We start from the raw sequence: 20,795 nt of genomic DNA, 5'->3' as shown, positions 1-20,795 counted from the left end.
CCGATTGTAAATCAGGTTATTTATGGTTGGAAAGGCTGTTAGTGCAGTGATCAAATGAGATCATGCGTTCGATTCGCCTAAAACAAAGTTATTTACATCTGAGAAATATAAACTAGCCAAATATATGGTCTGTATGACCACATTTTTACAAATACGTAACCACTATTTTTTCATAAATTGGAACTTGTCCGTCTTTAGGCGTGATAAACTCGCCGATTGTAAAACAGGTTATTTATGGTTGGAAATGCTTTTAGTGCAGTGATCAAATGAGATTATGCGTTTGATTCGCCTAAAACGAAATTATTTACATCTGGGAAATATAAACTAGCCAAATATATGGCCTGTATGACCATATTTTTACAAATACATGACCACTATTTTTTCATAAATTAGAACTTGTCTGTCTTTAGGTGTGATAAACTCGCCGATTGTAAAATAAGTTATTTATTGTTGGAATTGCTTTTAGTGTAGTGATCAAATTAGATTATGTGTTTGATTCGCATAAAACAAGATTATTTATACATGGGAAATATAAACTAGCCAAATATATGTTTTGTGTGACCACATATTTTAAGGTGCGTGACCATTATTTTTTCAGAAATTAGATCTTGTCCGTCTTTAGGCGTGATAAACTTGCAGATTGTAAAAGAAGTTATTTATCGTTTGAAAGGCTTTTAATGCAGTGGTCAAATGTAAGGATTTTTCAAAAATTTTATAGAGTTGGAAAACTAACCAAATTTTAAATCTGTTTAACCACTTTTTATCAAAGGAGTAACTGCAATTTTTGAGTGTCAAAATTATCATTGATTGTAACAGATGGATATCATTTCACCTCTCAGTCATGCTCATCATTAGAGATTCACTAATGTGCCAGAATGTACTCCTTCCACAAAAATCACGTGGAGAAATAGACAAGAAGTAAAAATGGGAATGTAAATAAATAGTGGTGACATATTTGATAAAACATGGTTATATCAAACTTAATTTTGGTTAGTTATCACAAAAACCTGTCAAATATGGAAAATAGTTCACCTCTTCCCGTTTTAACATGGTAATTTTAGTTGTTACAATGTGAACATCTATCCAGCATTCATCATATTCACCCTATGCCAAAATAAAATTATCAACAAAATATAAACATTGTTGTTGCTTCACGCCTATTACAACAATTGATTTACACCTAGTACTTCAAATAAATCCAAGAATTGATGCTATTACATATTATCTACAGTGTTATGCCACGGCTAACTCCGACACATTTTCTAGAACTCCTTTGCCACCAAAAAAACCACGAGCAAGAGGACTATACCAAACTCTCTGTCATCAAAAGCTTTAAATTAGTGAAGCCACATTCAACACAAACTCACAAGTAATGAAGAGAAAATGGTAATAATAACCAAAGACTAACTTCATTGACTAATAAATTGAAAGGTAAAAATAGATAGTTTGTCATAGCAAAGTTCAGAGAAAAAACATGGCTATAAAATCATTCATTAATGCAAATTTAATCACAAATTCTAAACATTGAAATTGAATATTAATACCTTCAATTCAAAAACAAAAGCCACCATCATGATCAACAACAACAACTACGAATGAATATTACAAGTATCCTGGCACAAGTCGTCACAATGTACAATACGTCTGCACAAATAGAGCAACACAATGAACATTCACACACCAAAGCAGGAACAACCGATGCCTAAACATAACCTCACAAACAATGCTAGGACTACAACCAAATAAATCATCACAAGATCTATAACTCAAAGAAAAAAAACTGTTATCACAAAAAAAAGTAGACACCTTAAAACACAGACTCCGCCCAAACTAAAAACAAGCAAAACATGAGATTACCAAGCTGACAAGTTGCAACAGAATAATTATCATCAAAGCCTTGAAACATTCCCAGCCATAAGTAATTTACCTCACACTACAACACAAGCACCCCTCGTCGTTGCTTCACAAGGAAACTACACATGTTTCAGACCCACTGTTGTCATATTACTAGTTGTCGGTTCTCTTCAACCTCGTCGAGCATGCTTCACTAAGAATACATGAATAAACTTACACATGTTAAACCCTAACAAATATCACACATGTCAACCCCACATTCTGTCGGTGATGACAATAACCTCTAAGATATAACCAAACATATTAACATAGTGCTTTAATGTGTCTCTACTAGTTTCCCAAGCCAATCCTCTGACAAAAGTCTTAGTATAAGTTGTGTCACCAACATGTTTGGGAACAATGTTTAGACAAATCATCATATTCCTTTTCATTTTGTTAGAATTATTTGTCCACATTTTACCAAACTATAAAAAGTTCCAAATATATCATAAACAAAACCACAAAAAAATTCAATCATAAAAGTAGTAAATTAAAGTAATAGATAAAATTGTTCAAAATCAAGATTAAAATCAACATTATTTCCAACAATTCCAGCATGTTTCTTACTTTCATGATACTAACCTTAGAATAAATCAACATTATTTGATGACCAACACAAACCCATTAATTTGATGAAAAACTAGAACACCTTAAATCAACATTATTTTTCAACAATTTCCTCAAATTCAGCATGAACAAAGTTATTTTAAACAAAAATACGAACACCCAATCAAGAAAAGATGCATAATTGGAAGGAGAAAGAAAAATTGAAAAGCACATGAACAAAAGATGTAAAAGGGAGGAGAAAGACTGAACCTGAGTTAGTTTTTCCTACGTTCTAGAGAAAGAGAGAGGAGGACCAACGGCTGGCCATCAAAGAGAGGGGTGGGGCGAAGGGCAAGGATGCGGCGGCGGCCAGTGGTGGTGGTAGGTGAGTGAGAGGCAGAGTGAGAGGGAGAAGAAAGGGAGATCTAAGAGAGAGAAGAGGGTGAGAAAGAGAAAGTTGTGTGAAATTTCAAAAATACCCATGCCACATAAAGAGTGTATGGAAGAGTGGTATGGAGAAGGGTGTTCACCAATCTTTTTCCTTAAATTTAATGGGAAGGTAAGAATATCAATGGAAAGGAATGGTGCTACCGAAAAAAATGGTAGAAGGGAAAATTGTGGCAGAATGTTGTAATGGAAAGGAGATTGTAAGGGAAAGAAGTTACATTTTGATTTTCAAACATGGTAACGTAACCAACTTCACTTTTAACTGTTTATATTTTTTTTGGAATATTTGCAATTAATTAGGGGTAAAATAGGAAAGAAAATAGGCTACACCAAAAAAAGTATTGCCTTTATTTTTTTTTTTGGTACAGAGTATTGCCTTTATTAATAGGTATAGATTATTATTATTATTATTATTATTATTATTATTATTATTATTATTATTATTATTATTATTATTATTATTATTATTATTATTATTATTATTGTTATTATTATTATTATTATTATTAGAAGAGTTTAATGGATGTTTATTATTACTATACATGGCAACTGGGCGGATCAGGGCGGGTTTAAGCATCCCCGTCCCCGCTTTCATGCACCCGCCCCCATCACCAACCATATCAAAGGTAAAAATTGAAACCCAACCCCGCCTCCAATGGGGACGGGTCTCTCGGCCCCGCCCCCGCCCCCCCCCCCCCCCCCCCCCCCACCCGCGAAAACTCTATTTTTTATAAAAATATTTAAAAAAATGCATATTTTTCCATTTTTTCATAGCAACAAAAAACAATAATTATATTAATAATTAAATATCTAATAAACTTTTTTCAAAAGAGCAAAATAATTATAATAAATATGTTTATAAAGAGTAATAATATATTAAAATAGGTTGGTGTTTATGGAAATAAAATTATAAAATTTAATAAAGTAAATTTTAAAAGGCGGGTGCAGGGCGGGGGTGGGTGTAAGCATCCGCTGCCCCTGGCTCAATACTAAAAATTCAAATTTCCCTCACACCCGCACCCAATTAAATCGGCTTTTCCCCGTTAAATTTGGGGCGGGGCGGCCGGGTCTGGCGGGGGCGGGTTTTGTTGTCATGTCTAATTATTACTATTATTATTAATTATTATTAGAGAGTTTAATGGATGTGAAATAGTTTTAGATCATCGTCCAATAAATACTCAACATCTTCTCGCGTAAATCGTCCATCGTCATCTCATTATATTAGAGTAATATTTGCTTCCATATGTGTTTTTCATATTGTTTCTAACTAAACAACATTTTCTCAAATTCACAATTTTTTCAAAGTTTGTTATATCCACCAAAAGTGTATTTTTAGTTAAAACCATACAAAAATAAATAAATAAATAAGGAAATACACATATGTTTTGTCCATTCAAATTACATGTAAGTTATTCTCTCAAAATTTTCTTCTCCAATCTTAGAAAACTCTTAAATTTCTTCATGAGATAAGAAACATTGATTGGGTGAATTTCTTTGTAAGTTATTTGGGTTTTTTTAAGTTGTAAACTACGAGTTCTAATTATGTACTTCATGGAAAGATTTTGTCTTTCACCTCTAAGGGATTTACTGGTTTTTCTGCTTCACTAGTTTTCATGCTTGGTTGAAGCTTTACTAGGATTATGGAGAATCAAGGTGTTGGTTGGTCAAGAATCAATGTTTGTGCAAGACCAACAAGGTTGATATTTGAAAGGAATTCTTGTGGGTACAAGAATTATCTCTAATTGGCAAGATATTGAAGGTTTTGAAGTTCTAGGTGAAGGAATTTTTGTAATCATGGTAACAAATATTTTATGTGCAATAATGGAAGAAACTTCATTGCTCATTGCAACAGGAGTGGATGTTGGTTGTTTGCAAGGACGGTGTATAGCTGAACCACTATAATCTCAAGTGTTCTTTTCTTTTTATCTCAACTCTTTCGATAATAGTAATGGGCATAATTTTGCTGTGTTGTATGAATAAAAAATTTGAATTTCTTTGAAGTATTTTCCAATCCTTCAAAACCTCAAGAATCTTGTTCATAGATTTATCTTTTTGAAAAGGGTTTTTTATATGTCCTTCAAATATAGCATTGATTTTCTCTTCAATTCTTTCAATATTATGAACTTGTAAATAAAAATGAGAGGAATAGAATAACGGTGTAGTTTCCTAAACTTGTCTACTATTAAAAATTGACCTGAAAACTTATCATTGAAGCAAAATGCACCTTTGGGGAAACATTTGTTTTTTTACAGAGTAGTGTAGGAGCAGGAAATTTTTCTCGTGTAAATTTTCAACCATTACCCTCTCCCTGTTTTCCCTCCTTTTCATCGTAAAACATTTTCACTCAATAAAACCATAAAATACTCTATTCCTCTCATTTCTCATCCGAAAGCATGAAACATAATCACTGATTCAATACAAAGCACTTAAGTGAATTTGTGTTTTGTGTTGAAGATGGTATACGGGAATTGGAAAAGGGAAATCATTGAAGGAATAGAAAAATTAGATTATATCTCGGGTATTGGATATGACTTCAACGGCCAACCTTTGGCAGTTGGCACAAACTCCACGATACAAAATAAAATATTAACACTCACTAGAATATTCATAATCTTTTGCGCCAAACAATTCACATTTATAAGATGGAATTCTTAGGAGTTTTAGAATAGGATGGAATAAGTTCTCTGTTTAGGGCCAAAGTAGGATTCCTCTGAGTTAGGTCGGAGCTTTGCTTTGGGAGTAGTTAGAGAAATTCTCTCTTCTACTATTTTACTATTTTCATTCGTATTAATAAAGCACCCTATTTTCCTTAATTACCATCTGTTTCATCTTCATTCTTTGCTGTGTTATTGTGGCGTTCAATTATAGGATCCTTTGGTTCCTATCATACATAAACAAGTTTCATGTGGCACTCACAAAAAAGAACTTAGTTAAATTAGTAAACATGTCATCTTAATTTAGGAAGAATTAATTTCAAGAATTATGCATTTAAGTTTCATATTCAACCCATGCTATTTACCACACAGCTCAATCCAATTTTTTTGTTAGTTTCAATGAAGGAAGAGCGGACTGCTATACAGCTCGCGTGTGACGGCTGCTGCAATTGCAGTCAACACGATCAAAGGAAGAACAGCAAACAGAACAACAGATTTATCATGTACAGTGTTGGCAGCCACCAGATGAAGAATACATCAAATGCAATATCAATGCAGCACTGTTAAGTGACCAAGGCTGCTTTGGTGTTGGTATGTGTCTAAGGAACTCTCGAGGCTATTTTATTAAAGCTTTAACCAAGTGGTTTAAGAGCATAATTAGGTATTTAGTGTCTCAAGCTGGTCTTCCATTATACATGAAATCTTCACAAAATCTATTAACTACCAATGTGCATGTATAAAATCCAAACTAACATACAGCATAAATTTTAGAACCAAAATCACTTTTCCTTTCTGTTATATTAATCATTTAAGTAAACGCGCCCATTTAGGAATTTTAAACACCCTGTGAAAAAATATAAGCAAAATTATCTACCTACCAAAAGAATGCCTCCTGCGTTGTGTTATGAGCCCTCACTATTTTGAAGTTTGAAAAGATAACGATATTTTAATGTAGAAGAACGATGAAAAATTTAAGGTAACCGATAACAAACCTCAATTTCAAATTCATGGTATCACATCTTTTACATAGCCATGTTTTCTGCAACTCATCCTACAAATACATGGGGAAGTCAAGTCAAGATGTGTCCTTAGCTATCAAAATAGTGAAGTTTAGTGAATAGTAAATTCTCACATATTTATGTTGGTGATCCAACTTCAAATCTTTCACAAGTTTAATGAGTACCCCAAGTATTTGCTCCAATACCTGATTAAGAGTATTGACATTAACTATGTACATTATGCACCATATAATATAGAGACCAAAAAAGAAATATGATGTATATTCATAACAAATCACACATGCAATCTCTCTCTCTCTCTCTCTCTCTCACATGCACACACATATAGATTCGGTGTTTCAATTTTAAGAAATGTTTGTGGTAGCAAGAGAGATGGTTCTTGTACCAAATTCATATGCACTTACATTATAATATTCAGCGAATTTTCTATCAGCAGAATAAAGGTCATCCCTCAGCGCTGCTTCTTCTCTTTCGATCTCCTCAATTAACAACTTGACCCTGGTAAATTAATAAATATAAGAGAAGAAACTTTAGTATGCAGATATATTTCTAGTGTGACATACAATTACCAAAGCATGCTTTTTACACATTAGTGCTCTGCTACTTTATTAAAGAAGCAAAAGACATAAGCAATGGCATATATTTTAAAAATACCCGTCTTGTGGACATGAAGAAACAAAATATTTAATAAATATTGATCCGTATGACTTAAACACGAAAATTAAAGGAAGTCTTGAATATATTAGTCACATCAGTTGAATTGGTCATTTTCATCAATACACAGTACACACTAATCTGAAATTGTATGACTAAAAGTATGACATCATCAAAACATATAGACATCATTTAGTCAGTCATTAAATTAGAGTTGGATATCTATACAGAGAATAACATGTCTCAACTCTTCAAGTCAAAAGATCGAAACCAGGTAGTAGCCTGTTAGCCCTTAAATATATATTTGTTATGTAGAAGCCCTAGGCTGCATACTTTAGTCTTCAATCCAATTAAAAAATAGAAAGTGGACCCTTTAAGTTACAAATTACAATTGAATGAGAATTTCCTGAACCTTCTATCCCCCCAAAAAAAAAAAAATTAAATTTTCAAAATATTAAAAGAATTAGGCTACTTGAATAAGCTCAAACCTTTCTGGAAGCCGTGAAGTTGAACTTTGATTTCCAGATGATGATGAATCTGAATCAAGAAACACGGTTTCAGCAAGTAGAATAGAACCAAATTATAAATCAAAGGAAATCGCCAATTCAACATTATGTCCCCATATTATATCAGAAATATGCAATTCACACTTACCGTTGTCATCCAACACAAATGCATCTAATAACTTATCACATTTCAATTTCAAGCGACCATCTACCTCACGTGCGAGAGACATACGATATTCTGTCATATCCTAGCAATATTGTTGGGTCAATAATGAAAAACATAACCAAGCTAATCACATGAAAATAAAATAAAAAACTATCATAGAAAAAATATGCTAACAAGCTGACTTCCATATATACTGATTTGCATATTATAATTATACCACAGATAACGGTGTTTGCTGACGCTGAGTTTGCCATAAATAAGCCGGTGTAATTCCAAGAAAACGATTGGGAACACCACCAACTCCAGGTTCCACTGGATCCATAGAAGCCAGAGAATAATTAACCCCACTAACAGAACTGCTTGGAGTGGTATAATTAGAAGAGTTTATGCTTGAGTTGACCACGCCACTGGTGCTAGCACTGTCAAGGGAGCTTCGAGACGCTACACTTAGCTTTTCAATTTCATCATCGTGAACTTCTCCATCTTTTGAAATAAGAGGAAGTCTCAATCGTTGAGCCGCTTCAGCAACAATCATTTGATGTTCTAATGTCTGATAAACCTGACAAGATATAGACATTTCATTTAAATCAATGTCAATCGTTACCCAAAAATGCATTTAATCACATAATGCATAAATATGAAAAGCATGAAATATTAAGAATCAAGATAAAAAAGAGATAACAGGACATATTCTAACCAAATATACAGAAATATGATATATGTAATTCTATATGAAATACATTCACAGTCCTCTCTCTAAGGAAACTACCTAAGAAACGGATCTTTTTCAATACTGAGTGATGTAGACCTGCATGAAATTTTCCTTATTTTAGTTAAACCCTCTGCTGATAACAATGAATAGTTTCTGTAAGCACAAGGATAGACCAACTCCTTCCAGTGTAGGGAATACGACCCATAGTCACATAATTCGTGTAATCAAGGGACAATTGCGAATTGGTACGTGAGTACCGAATTCGGGTACTTCGGCGTATTGGTACGCAAAAACCAGCGAACCAAGCGTACCAAAGCATGGTTACCGCTGATTGGTTGAAAAAAAGGTTTAGACTACAAAGTAAATATAAAATGAATCACCATGAGTTGAGGACTGAGTGAGAAGAACATGAACAAAGAGTGGAGAGTGAGAAACTTGATAGAAGAAATTAGGTAAAAAAAAATACTTTTTTTTATAGCTCACTATATTTATTTAGGTATTATTACTACTACGAACCGGAGCGTACCGAAGCTGTATACCCCTATACGTACCGAATTCTTCTCCTGTCGCGTACCGCGAACCCGTACCCGTACCGCGTACCGGAACGAACCGCGAATTATGTGACTATGATACGACCAGGTCAACATATTAGACTCCAACATATTTGAAACAAATCAAATCAGTGCTCAATTGTCAAGACGAAACGGGGTAGAGGTAATATGTTTACACCAACACCTAACTTTTAAGACCCAATAGAGCACTCAGGTAGGTAATAATCTCTGGAAGTTCTATCCACCTATAGTAAACTGAACAGGATCAATAGGTACAATTTTTTCGGGAAATGGAATTCCTCAACTTCTGCTAAGAAAATTGGAGTATATACTCTATAGCGACATGTTTCTCATTATAAATGGAAGTCTCTTGATTCGGGCCAATTTAATTTCAGGAAACGCCCATTACATTAATCTTTCTGCTTCGCAATTCCGTAACATCTAAATTAAAATCCACCCACTATATTCATTATTATGCAGCTCAAGTCTCACTTCCCTACATGTAACCTATGATGTAAGGTATGCCTTTAAGATATAATAATGCATTTTCATGTTCATGACTCAAATTAAGTACCAAAACCAACAACATTCTCACACAGGTGTCATATTTGTTTCAAAATAAAACTAACTTTCCAGAAATAATATGTCAAAACCTGAGGAGAGTTCCTTAGTCCAAACTGCGGATAAAGACCGCCAGTATCTCTAATTCCACCGATGCTAGACACAGAAATGGCTTGATTATAGTCTTCTACCATTGCAATAGCCTCAGAATAAATAGCCTGCAACCAAATCGACAACATCAAAAATATAAATCACTAAAATAAGAATGGCATTCACACTCCACTTAAGTCCTATGAAGCACGTACACTCCTCGGGTTAGGTGTGTCTCAGTATCGGACACATGTCGTGTCCGACACCGTCATGACACCATGTAATTACACTGAATTATGTCATTTTATCAAATTATTAGCGGTGTGGGCGTGTCTGGTGTCCATATTCGTGCTTCATAGCACTTAACTAATCAATACATACATACCATGGCTTCTAGGTAACGAAGTCTTTCCCTACACATTTCCTCTCTAGCCTGCAAATCAAACACCAAATTTCATGACCCATTTCCTCAGAATATTCTCCATCAGGAGCCAAGCAGTGGCGTTCTAGCTGATCGATGATTTGGGATACATCGCTGGGGAGGTTTTGACTGTGTAAATAAATATTCCAAAAAATATTCCACCAAAAAATATTCCCTCTCTTTTTCGTGCCCTTTTCTTCAAGTAAATAAATATTCCAAAAAATATATTTATTAGATTTAATAACAAAGTAATTTAAGTATTTTGGGTTTAAGGATTAACAAAGCTCCACCAAAAACAGTTCAATTTAAAACTGTTTTTTTTTTTGAAGGATGTTCAATTTAAAACTGTTGTATTTAGTGATTTTGTGCGATGTTTATTTTTTTTTTTGTCGACTTTATGTGAAGTTTTCTTTTCTGTGTTATTGTGATTGTTGTTCAATCAAAATTGTCATATCAGTTTTGATTTATCGTAGATTCAATCAATAATTTGTGTGTAGTCAATATTATGGATTTGAAAACATAGATATTTTTTTTAAGATATTTTAAACATTTGAATATAATCATATTTTTAAGCTTATGTGTTTTTCTGTTTTACGCTATTAACACTAACTTGTGAGTTTGTTAGAAAATTTATTCTTTCTGCTTCTAGTGGATTTATATTTTTTTAAGCGTTTAACAAATTTATTAATACTGAACTATCATTAGAGGTTAATGCAAAACTAATTTAATCAGATCAAGATTATGTTTGGAATGGCGTTTACTTTTTCAAATTAACGGTCAGAAATCACGTTGAGCTAGAAGCTTAGTTTTCTAGCTTCTTCATTTCCACGATGGGCATGCTTTGAGACGTGTGTTTGGCTGCCCCACCCCCAAACCAAACATGTACCAAGTGGATCCAGATTTGCTATCTTTAGGACGTGAGAAAGTTATTGTGACTTAAAATCTATCTCTATAATATAACTCTATCCCTTATCTTATTTATCATTTCTCTTCCATTTTTCTCTCTCATAAAATACATCAAACTACATTAAAGAAGTCAAACTTTTCCACCAAATCAAAATTCATTGTGCATATCATTTTTCTCATAAAATATTTACATTGATGCAAATTTCATACAATAATCTATCATTTCAAAAATTTACCAAAAAATAATAAAATCTATCATTTCAAAACATAAAAGTTTTTACCAGTGGCGGATCTTGCTAAAAATATTGGGGGAGCGACGGATCTTGCTAAAAAATTTGAAGTTACTTTGGTGTCAAATGAAACAATGAGGCATACGAACGTGTCTTCAATTAAGGAAAATGCTAAACAATGCCTTAAAAGAAATTGATTAAGGAATCAAATATAGTCATGTTATATTGAAAGTTGTGAAGACAATGCTTCAAAAGTTTAAAATATGTCAATTTCAATTTAAAATTACCACTAAAATTCCAAAGTTCAAATTGCATCTCATGGAATGGTTTGGTGGCTCCTCATGGTAGAAGACACTCATTGTCATTGTGTAACTGAAAGTAAATTGTTCAACTTTTCTGCATATACTGGTACTAAACAATATGTGTTGATGTCTGCTTCACTGATAGTGGCAATGCAGATTGCTGCGTAGTGAAGTCCCACTACGTATTACGTCCTTTAAGTTAAAGGTACGTTAAAAATGACATAAGAAAACCACTTTATGGCAAGAAAATGGCTTAATTACTCTTTTGGTCCCTTAATTTATTTTTTGGTTTCACAACTAAAAGATAAAAATGCTTGTTTCACAACTAAAATTAAAGATAGAGTTACATTTTATGGCAAGAAAATTCAACCTTCGACGACCCTTTGATGCTAGTTTTAGGGTGTGTTTGGATGGAGGGTGTAGGAGGGGAAGGGATGAGAGGACTTACTTTTTTTTTAAATTACGGACATTATAAAATGATTTTTACAAAATTGAATTAACAACATGATAAATGATCATATATTACTTCAAAAACACTTAATTTATTTTTAAAAAACATTTTAAATTGTTCATCATTTAAAAAATAAATGTGAGCCCTCCCCTCCTCTCCTAAACCCTCAATCCAAACACACCCTTAGAGTTGTATTTGAAGCTAAACTCATCGTACTGACAGTGCTATGTGATAAGTTTTTGTTGATCGGTTAATGGTTAATCTTTAAATTTTTATGTAATCTGTCTCTAATGTAACGGAGACTACTCATCATTTTTCCCTAAATTTTGTCAAACTCGATTTTCATTGAACTTTTAATGGTATTCATCATTCATCATTTTTAGTGTGAATGAGATAATCTACAGACATTGACAATAAGAGTTTTGCAATATTTGTTCTATATTAACTAGCTAGTCGATCCGCAGAATGGGCTTTACCACACTCTTCAACTTATTCAAACAATTCACAAACACCACTGTCTCCTTCTCTTGGCTTGCATCAAGTATACTTTTTGCCCTTTGAAATTTTCCAATTGATCTTCATTTCTTCTTCAGGACGAAGCTTGGCCCTTCTATCAATATCCTTCAAAGCCTTGTTTATCTTGTAAACATAATCATCCAAAGCATTCACTGCATTAACTTTCTTCTGGAACTCTTCATCTCCAGCCTTGTATTTCTCTGCTTTTTGAATCATTCGCATAATCTGCTCAGCATATACAATTAAGATACCATCAGCATCTATGTCAAAATATACATTCAAAGAATGGCCTCGAGGATTAGAAAGGTTCCAATAAAGATAAAACAAACCCAACAAATTGTTATCACTAGCCCTTTTCCTCTCACCCACACAAACCATAATCTCGACAGAGGATTGGTCGTCCGCACTTTTTTTTGTACACTTTTTTCTTCTTTGTAGGAATGGTAGCATTCTTAGGAACCACAACACCCATGAGATCTCCTTCTAATGATAAGTGAAAGTGGTGTAACATCTAATATCACCAAGTTCGGAGAAAACTTATTACCTTTACACAACACTGCAGCCTGGACTGCTGCACCATAAGCAACAGCCTCATCAGTTGCTTGTTAAAATTTCACATCCCCTGCACACACAATACTTTTATATCATTGTACAACTTAGTCAATCAAATAGTTATAACTATGTGTTGTTTTTTTTTGAAGCATTTTCATCTGTAAAATATGACATAGTTTCCCGTGTCTTTTTCATACTTAACATGTAAAGAACAAAAAAGGTATGCTAATGCAATATTTGTTACCTTTGTCAATGACACAATAAGAAAAGAAAAAAAAAGGCTTCAATGCAATTTAAAGTTTCTTTATTTGAGTGATTAGAATGGAAAATGAATAGCTAATTTTTGCTTTCCTTTACCATGACTAATTTACCATTTACCATGACTAATTTACCATTTACCATGTAAAATAACTTTAAGTAGTGAACACAACATACATTAGAACAAAATCCAGCCACACATGCATAAATATGAGTAAATCACAGAAACAAAGCTGCCAATATTTCCAATAAACAAATTACAGATAGTTAAGAAGCAATAAACATTTCATGACATATTGGATCAACCCATGTGACATACTGGCTCATGTCACAAATGCAGCTACCTAATAGTTCATAATACACTATCGTTATAAATATCCAAAAAACGGTGAAAGAGAAAATATAACTACCTCGTTCTTCTTGTTTGTGCCATCTTTTTAAGCTGGCCCAGTGTCACTGGGCATCGAAAGCAGAGACTCTGTATACACAACCAATCCGAATACATTATCTGAATCTTTACAATAATAGTTATGCTCTAGGAACTCCCCTTCATCATCATCATATCTCACCAATCCAGTACATCCATCTGTTCCAACAATATCACCACTTTTTGTACAACATACAAGGGAAATGTAAGAAATGGTATGCAAATCAAGAACAAGAGTTTTAGTCCAAGATGACTTCACTTTGTATTCTTTCATCACCCATATATCAACTTTATCCTCGTCCCTCACCCATAGACTGAGAAATCCTCTAAATACCCATAAGTTAGATACTGCAAAACTATATTCAAAATCATCATCATTTGGGAGAGGAATTTCTAGAAGTATCCTTTCCACTATGAAAGGCAACAATAACATACTCACGAGTATTGTGACGAATAGCCAACCAGTGAATAGCCCCATTGAAGACTGACTCTACCACAGCACCAGGAAAACGAGAAGTCTCACTAAAAGGAAAAGGACTCACAATTTCGTTCCATGCATTAGCTCTCAATGAGAAAATCGATAAGTGAGATAGCTTAATATCTGGGTTTCGAATATGATAACGGGATACTAAAACTACCATGTAATCATCTGTTGACTCGTCATACCCAAGACCATAGAAATTTGAAGGTAAATGAAAATTTGATAGTAAATAATTGAGAGGAGGCGAAGGTATTTGTCTATGAACTCCGGTGGATGGATTCCATATGTATATGTTTGAAAAAGACTTCAACAACAGAAACCCTCTACATGAACCCATAACTTTACCATCATAATGAGATTCAGGAAGCGAAAAATTAGGGTTGAGTGAAGTAGGAACAGAATAATTGGTAAACAATGAATCTAAAGCTATAGATCGAAACTCAGGAGTTGTTGTCATGAACAGAATTCGACGAGTGTGTGAGGCAGCAGTAATTTGAAAGTGTGAATTTGCAAAAAGAGGATTTGAAATAAGAGAAAACCATGACTTGGAAACGAGATTTTAGCTTATATGCTTAAAGGTTTGACAATTTTGAAGTTTGACCATGTCCCTCGATGTCTCTTGACGCGAAACATGATATGTGAACCTATTTGGTTTCGTATTCGGTAAAATGAAGGTATTGGAATGTCCCTTGTTGCGAAAACGAGATTTTAGACTATATGGTTACAATTTTGATAAATATGAAGGTTGAACTTGTCCCTCAACTTCCCTTTATTTAAAACTTGATATTTGGACATATTTGATTTTAAATTCGGTAAAATAAAAGTATTGGAATGACCCTTGTCGCGAAAATTTGATTTTGGTATATATGCCTACAAGTTTGATAAATGAGAAGTTTGAACTTGTCCCTTGATGTGAAACATGAGGCGAAAATGAGATTTTAGTCTATATGGTTAGAAGTTTGATAAAGGTTGAACTTGTCCCTCGATGTCCCTTGATGCAAAATATGATATATGAAACTATTTGGTTTTGTATTCGGTAAAATGAAAGTGTATTGGAATGACCCTTGTCACAAAAATGAGATTTTAGCCTATATGGTTAGAAGTTTGATAAACATGAATCTTAAAACATAAAACTAATTTATGGAACAACAAATGTTTGTCTAAAGAGAAACGTGAGATAATGATAAAATATGTCTTACAAGTTATACTTATGTTATGAGTATATTTCTGCTGCCGAAAACTTTGATCGATAAAATAGAAAAGAGTTACTTTGCACAACGGAGCATTAGTTGGATGTCTTGGGATAAATTATTCTTTCATAAAAGTCATGGAGGAATGAGTTTTAAGGACTTTGCATCTATCAATGTTGTCATGCTTGGTAGCCTAGTGGAGTGAATATTTAAAGCTCGATAGTTTCCACATACCGGCTTCTTTGGATCCAAAATTGGCACGAATCCGAGTTATGTCTGGCGTAGCATTTTTAGCACATAGAATGTGGTTCAACAAGGGGCACTCTAGTGTATATGTACAGGCGTAAGGATTCCTTTGATGGAGCATCTGTGGCTACTAAATGGGGAGTGCATGACGATATCTCAGACGGGGAATGTGCAATTTTGTTCTATTTGTATTCAAGAGTTGATTGATCATACAATAAAGATTTGAAAAGAGCAGTTAATTCATTATCTTTTTGATCCACCTACTACACTTTCAATTCTCAACACTCCTCTTTTTCCTCTAGTCACAACATAGTGTTAATTTGAAAAGGAGAGAAAAATGACAAGTATTCTGTTTGTAGCGCTTATCGAATTTGCATCGAAAATATCTGGGACACCTCTCACTTAAAACGTCATGGCCATTGGAAATCGATATGGAACATCAAAGCTCCCCCAAAGGTTAAGAATCTTGTTTGGAGGGTGTGTTGTGGGTGTTTCTCTACACATGCACGACCGATTAGTAGAGGAGTTACTTGTTCTACTAATGATGTGATCATGAACTCATTAAGCATGTGGAAAGAAACATATAAAAAAATCACTAAAATGCTTTTTTCAATTTTATTAGTCCATGGTTCCTTCGAAATGGTATGTTACATATATGAGTTCAAGTGGGAAATAAGTCATCGTGAGTTTTGTTTTTCAAGATATTTGACTTTCATCTTGGATGGAGTCCACGTAAGACTTTTATTGGAGAAAATCAAAGAAATATTTGTATGACCAAATGAAATCAAACCCAAAGGAAATGAAGACCACCATGCACGCTAGTTTTCTTCAATTCTGATAAAAAAATGTTTGAAGTACTTCTCATGAAGGAAACTACAGTTACTATTAATTGGGTTTACGTCATTTACTTGGAGCTATCCACTCACCTTTTCTTCTCATTTGGGGAATTAAATTACAAACAATTGATATTTGAGAACTGAAGCATCTCACGTTCTGAACTAAAGCATATCAAGTTTTATTTGAATTAAGTAGACCATTGAGTTCATTAGAGCAAGAATTCCATAAATTGTAAGTTTCACTTTGAAATAAAAAGATACGTAGAATTTTGATAAAATAAAATAAAAAATACAATTTCCGTGTTGTGAGAGCTTTGTCTCATTTTTGGTTTTGAATTGAACCAAGTTTATTGAATCTTATCAATGATTTTCTTAGCATTGTGGCGATTCTTCATAGCTTAGCAGTCCTTTTTAGATTGAAAGTGAGTGTGACGCGTTCTTTTACCATTCCTTTCCTTAAAACCATCTTTTTATTTTACTTTTATTCATATACAATTAATTTGAGGCCTTTATAAGAGTGTGTTGTTTGCAATTAGGATTATGAAGAATATGTGCATGCATTATTTACACGCTCCCAAGCTACTCCAGTGTGGCACGACACCAATTTATAAAACATTATAGAGCACGCTTTGACTTTGTAAGCTGAGTCGGCCGTTATGGTTTTGTATTTTACAAAAGCTCCAATGTCTAACCAACACTAGTGCCCCTTTTTCATAACGATCTTGTGGAGTTTATGGAAGCGCAAGAATTTAAAATTGTGACGGCAAGTCCATGAAACAAATGCACAAGTAGTTGAACATTTTGTGGATATCTTAAAAGATTGGAAGCTTGCGCAGGAGGTGAAAACAAGTGCCAGAACAACCGAAGCACAACCTCAACTACGACCAAGCCATGCTCACACTCAAATATATTTTTTTTTGACAGCAAAAGTATAATGAAACATTAACTTCAATAAAAGTAAGTAAAAGAATTTATGAAACAATAAAATAAAACCTCGACCATATTAAAAATTAACGTCAAGTCTTACAAGGATGTCAAGCTATAAAATAGCTAAAATTTACGACCTAAGAGTATTATAATTGAATTTATTTTCAATGAGATAGTAAATCTCTAATATAAACTCCAATAATAGCCACAAGCCTATGATGGAAAGAAGAGCAAGTTTGGAAAATGCTTGAAAATCTTTTCGTAAACACAATATAATATTCCCCACCTGCTTGTTTAGATAATTTTCGTAAACACAATATAAAATCATTATGCTTTGTGAAATAGAATTTCAACCAAATCATGTATGCAAACAAAATTTGAACCAGTTGGGTTTGAACATGAAGATTTACCACAAATCTAATCAAACAGATTGCAATAAAAAGCTTATTTCTTTGCCTTGTGTCTATGGCTAACACTATAACAATCAACACTCTTCTACACCTTATTACCATGCAAAATGCATTTTATTTTCTTAAACTCCTTTCTTTGAAAACTCTAAGTTGTAATCATGCATCACTACTTAGGCTCATGAAATGATTTAATTTTGATGTTTCTTACGCTCTAAGGTATTAAAATTTATTTAATTGGTCATGTGTACATCATTAATTTCAAACTATTTTTTTTCCCTGGTTCAAAAACAGAAATTCCAACCACCAAATTATTAGAGTCCGCTGAAATTAAATTAGAGAACATAACTTTAAAGAAGTTCTTTGAGTCAAAGCGGGCAGTTGTGATCTTAATCAACATGCATAAACTCACCAGATTAATTTGCCACTTATCTTTTAAAACAATTCCAAGCAGTGAATGCAGCATACATCAAAACAAAATCCAGTTACATATGCATAAATAACCGCGAATCACACAAACAAAGTTGTCAATATTTCCAATAAACATATCACAAATAGTTAACCAAAAAAACATAAATATTTTACGAAATATTGAATCAGCTGGTGTGGTCTCATGTTACAAATTCGGCCACGCAATAGTTCATAATACAGAATAATTATAATTATTAATATATAGAAAATGGTGAAGGAGAAAATATAACTAACTCCTTGTTTGTACCATCTTCTTAAGCTTCCTCATTGTCACTAGGGAGTGAAAGCAAAGACTCTGTATACATAGCCAATCGGAATTCATTTCGTGAATATATGCAATAGTAGATATGCTCTAGAAACTCTCCTTTGTCATCATATCTCACCCATCCAGTACGGTAATCTGTTCCAACAATATCACCACTTTTTGTGCAACATACAAGGGCAACGTTATGAATGGTATCATAAGTAGTAAGAACAAGAGTTTTAGTCCAAGATGACTGCACTTTGTATTCTTTCATCACCCATATATCAACTTTACCCTTGTCCCCCGAAACCCATAGACTGAGAAATCCTCTAAATACCCATAAATTAGATTCTGCGAAACTATATTCAAAATCATCATCATTTGGGAGAGGAATTTCTAGAAGTATCCTTTCCATTAAATGAAAGGCAACAATAACATACCCACATCTATCGTGACGAATAGCCAACCAGTGAATAGCCCCATTGAAGACTGACTCTACCATAGAGTCAAGAAAAGGAGAAATCTCACTAAAAGAAGGAAAAGGACTCACAATTTCGTTCCACGCATTAGCTCTCAATGAGAAAATTGACAAGTGAGATAGCTCTCGAATATGATAATTGGATACTAAAACTACCAAGTAATCATCTGTTGACTCGTCATACCCAAAACCATAGAAATTTGAAGGTAAATGAAAATTTGAACCTAAATAATTAAGAGGAGGCGAAGGTATTTGTCTATGAACTCCGGTGGATGGATTCCATATGTATATGTTTGAAAAAATCATCAACAACAGAAACCCTCTACATGAACCCATAACTTCACGATTAAAATAAGATTTAGGAAGCGAAAAATTAGGGTTGAGTAAAGTAGGAGCAGAATAATCGGTAAACAATGAATCTAAAGCTATAGATCGAAACTCAGGAGTTGTTGTCATGAACAGAATTCGACGAGTGTGTGAGGCAGCAGTAATTTGAAAGTGTGAATTTGCAAAAAGAGGATTTGAAATAAGAGAAAACCATGACTTGGAAACGGATTTGAAACGAATAAGAGACTTAACTGGTAACCTTAGAAGGATTTCAGTTACCAGTTCTTCAGGCAGACACGGCATCGCCGTCGTCTCCTTCCAGATTGCACACTCTGCCGTGCTCGAGATCTTCGTACGTGTATGGTTTATTAAGATAGGATAGGATAGGATATTATTAATATTTTTTATTTTTTTAGGGGAGAATATTATTACTCCCTCCGTCCCTGTATAAGCCCCTTTCTTTTTTCACATTTCTTTTTTAATAAAAATTGTCAGAGTAATTAATGTGTCTGTTTTTGGTGTTGATGACATCCTGTCATTACGTAATATTAGGGACTTATTGTGACATTTTGATAGAGTTCTCATGCAATTTATACTGTTCTGGAGTGCAAAAAGCTTAAAATTTGAAGTCTGTTCGAAGGAAATCGCGCCACGCCAATTTCAAGCCGTGCTGCGATTTTTGAAGCAAAATTACACACTTCCTGTAAAGAGGAAATCGCGGCACGCCATAATACAAGGCGCGGCGCGATTTTGATGGGTCAGGCCCATGACTTCTATAAATACTGCACTCAATCTGAAGAACAAGGGTTACGATTTTGGAGAGCAAAGTGCGATTTTGAGACATCGGAGACGGCTAGAAGGGCGATTTCTTCATCCTTTTACCAATTCATGTATGTTTTAATTATTTCATTGATTATGCTATTTGTAAACTCGATTATGAGTAGCTAAATCTCTTAGAGATTAGATCCGAGATGAATCTTTGTAACCCTAATTGACACATGTTGCTGTGAAACTCTATTTTGTTTATGAATTCAATTCTAGTTTATTCAATTCAATTGTTCTTAATGCTTTTTATATCTTGATCACATATAACTTGATTTTGTGAGAACGAATGACCACTGACCATGGCTTTCGACTTAGACCTAATTGAATTGTTCTAATAAACAGGGTTAGTCTAGGAATAGATAATCGTTTGTTAGTGATAATAGGTTAACGTTCGGTAAAACCTTCAAGAATTATTAGACCACCTAAGGAATTAGGGGCTGTAGTTTAAGAAGAGGGTCCTAACTCAAGGGATTGATTAGGGCTATTTTGTTAATCATCGTA

General features: G+C 33.7%; 3 protein-coding genes, 1 long non-coding RNA gene and 1 pseudogene across 5 annotated transcripts in view; all 5 read right to left on the bottom strand.

Annotated features, from left to right (window-relative positions):
* LOC146955464 (putative fructokinase-7) overlaps nt 1-20,795 on the bottom strand; it is a 78,016-nt gene that overhangs the window by 15,717 nt on the left and 41,504 nt on the right. The gene's annotated exons all lie outside the window — the stretch shown is intronic.
* Nucleotides 1,081-3,042, bottom strand: LOC146955475 (uncharacterized). The gene is made up of 3 exons (XR_015010638.1): nt 2,710-3,042; nt 1,545-1,644; nt 1,081-1,317 (listed from the first exon to the last, which is right to left on the bottom strand). It is a non-coding gene; the product is annotated as an uncharacterized LOC146955475 (long non-coding RNA).
* LOC146955474 (AUGMIN subunit 4-like) lies at nt 6,345-13,003 on the bottom strand. The gene is given in 11 exon segments (XM_085748558.1): nt 6,345-6,384; nt 6,533-6,591; nt 6,673-6,744; nt 6,964-7,057; nt 7,702-7,750; nt 7,868-7,967; nt 8,103-8,444; nt 9,802-9,927; nt 10,185-10,268; nt 10,271-10,416; nt 12,664-13,003. Coding segments are annotated over 11 exon segments (1,452 nt in total).
* On the bottom strand, nt 12,860-14,902 carry LOC146955473 (F-box protein At4g22390-like; annotated as a pseudogene). The gene is made up of 2 exons (XR_015028079.1): nt 13,846-14,902; nt 12,860-13,247 (listed from the first exon to the last, which is right to left on the bottom strand). The product of XR_015028079.1 is annotated as an F-box protein At4g22390-like (transcript).
* LOC146955472 (F-box/kelch-repeat protein At3g23880-like) lies at nt 18,575-19,772 on the bottom strand. The gene has a single exon (XM_085748547.1). It carries the CDS (start codon nt 19,770-19,772, stop codon nt 18,675-18,677), a length of 1,098 nt encoding a protein of 365 aa, XP_085604673.1. The 3' UTR covers nt 18,575-18,674.

Source organism: Medicago sativa, chromosome 1 (genome assembly GCF_051527215.1).
Source record: "Medicago sativa cultivar Bolivia chromosome 1, Bolivia_mono, whole genome shotgun sequence".
NCBI lineage: Eukaryota > Viridiplantae > Streptophyta > Magnoliopsida > Fabales > Fabaceae > Medicago > Medicago sativa.
This window is presented reverse-complemented; position numbering and strand designations above follow the sequence as displayed.

Bases quoted from the DNA above. Each gene is read 5' to 3' on its own strand.
- LOC146955472 (XM_085748547.1), bottom strand. From the start codon at position 19,772: ATGCCGTGTCTGCCTGAAGAACTGGTAACTGAAATCCTTCTAAGGTTA.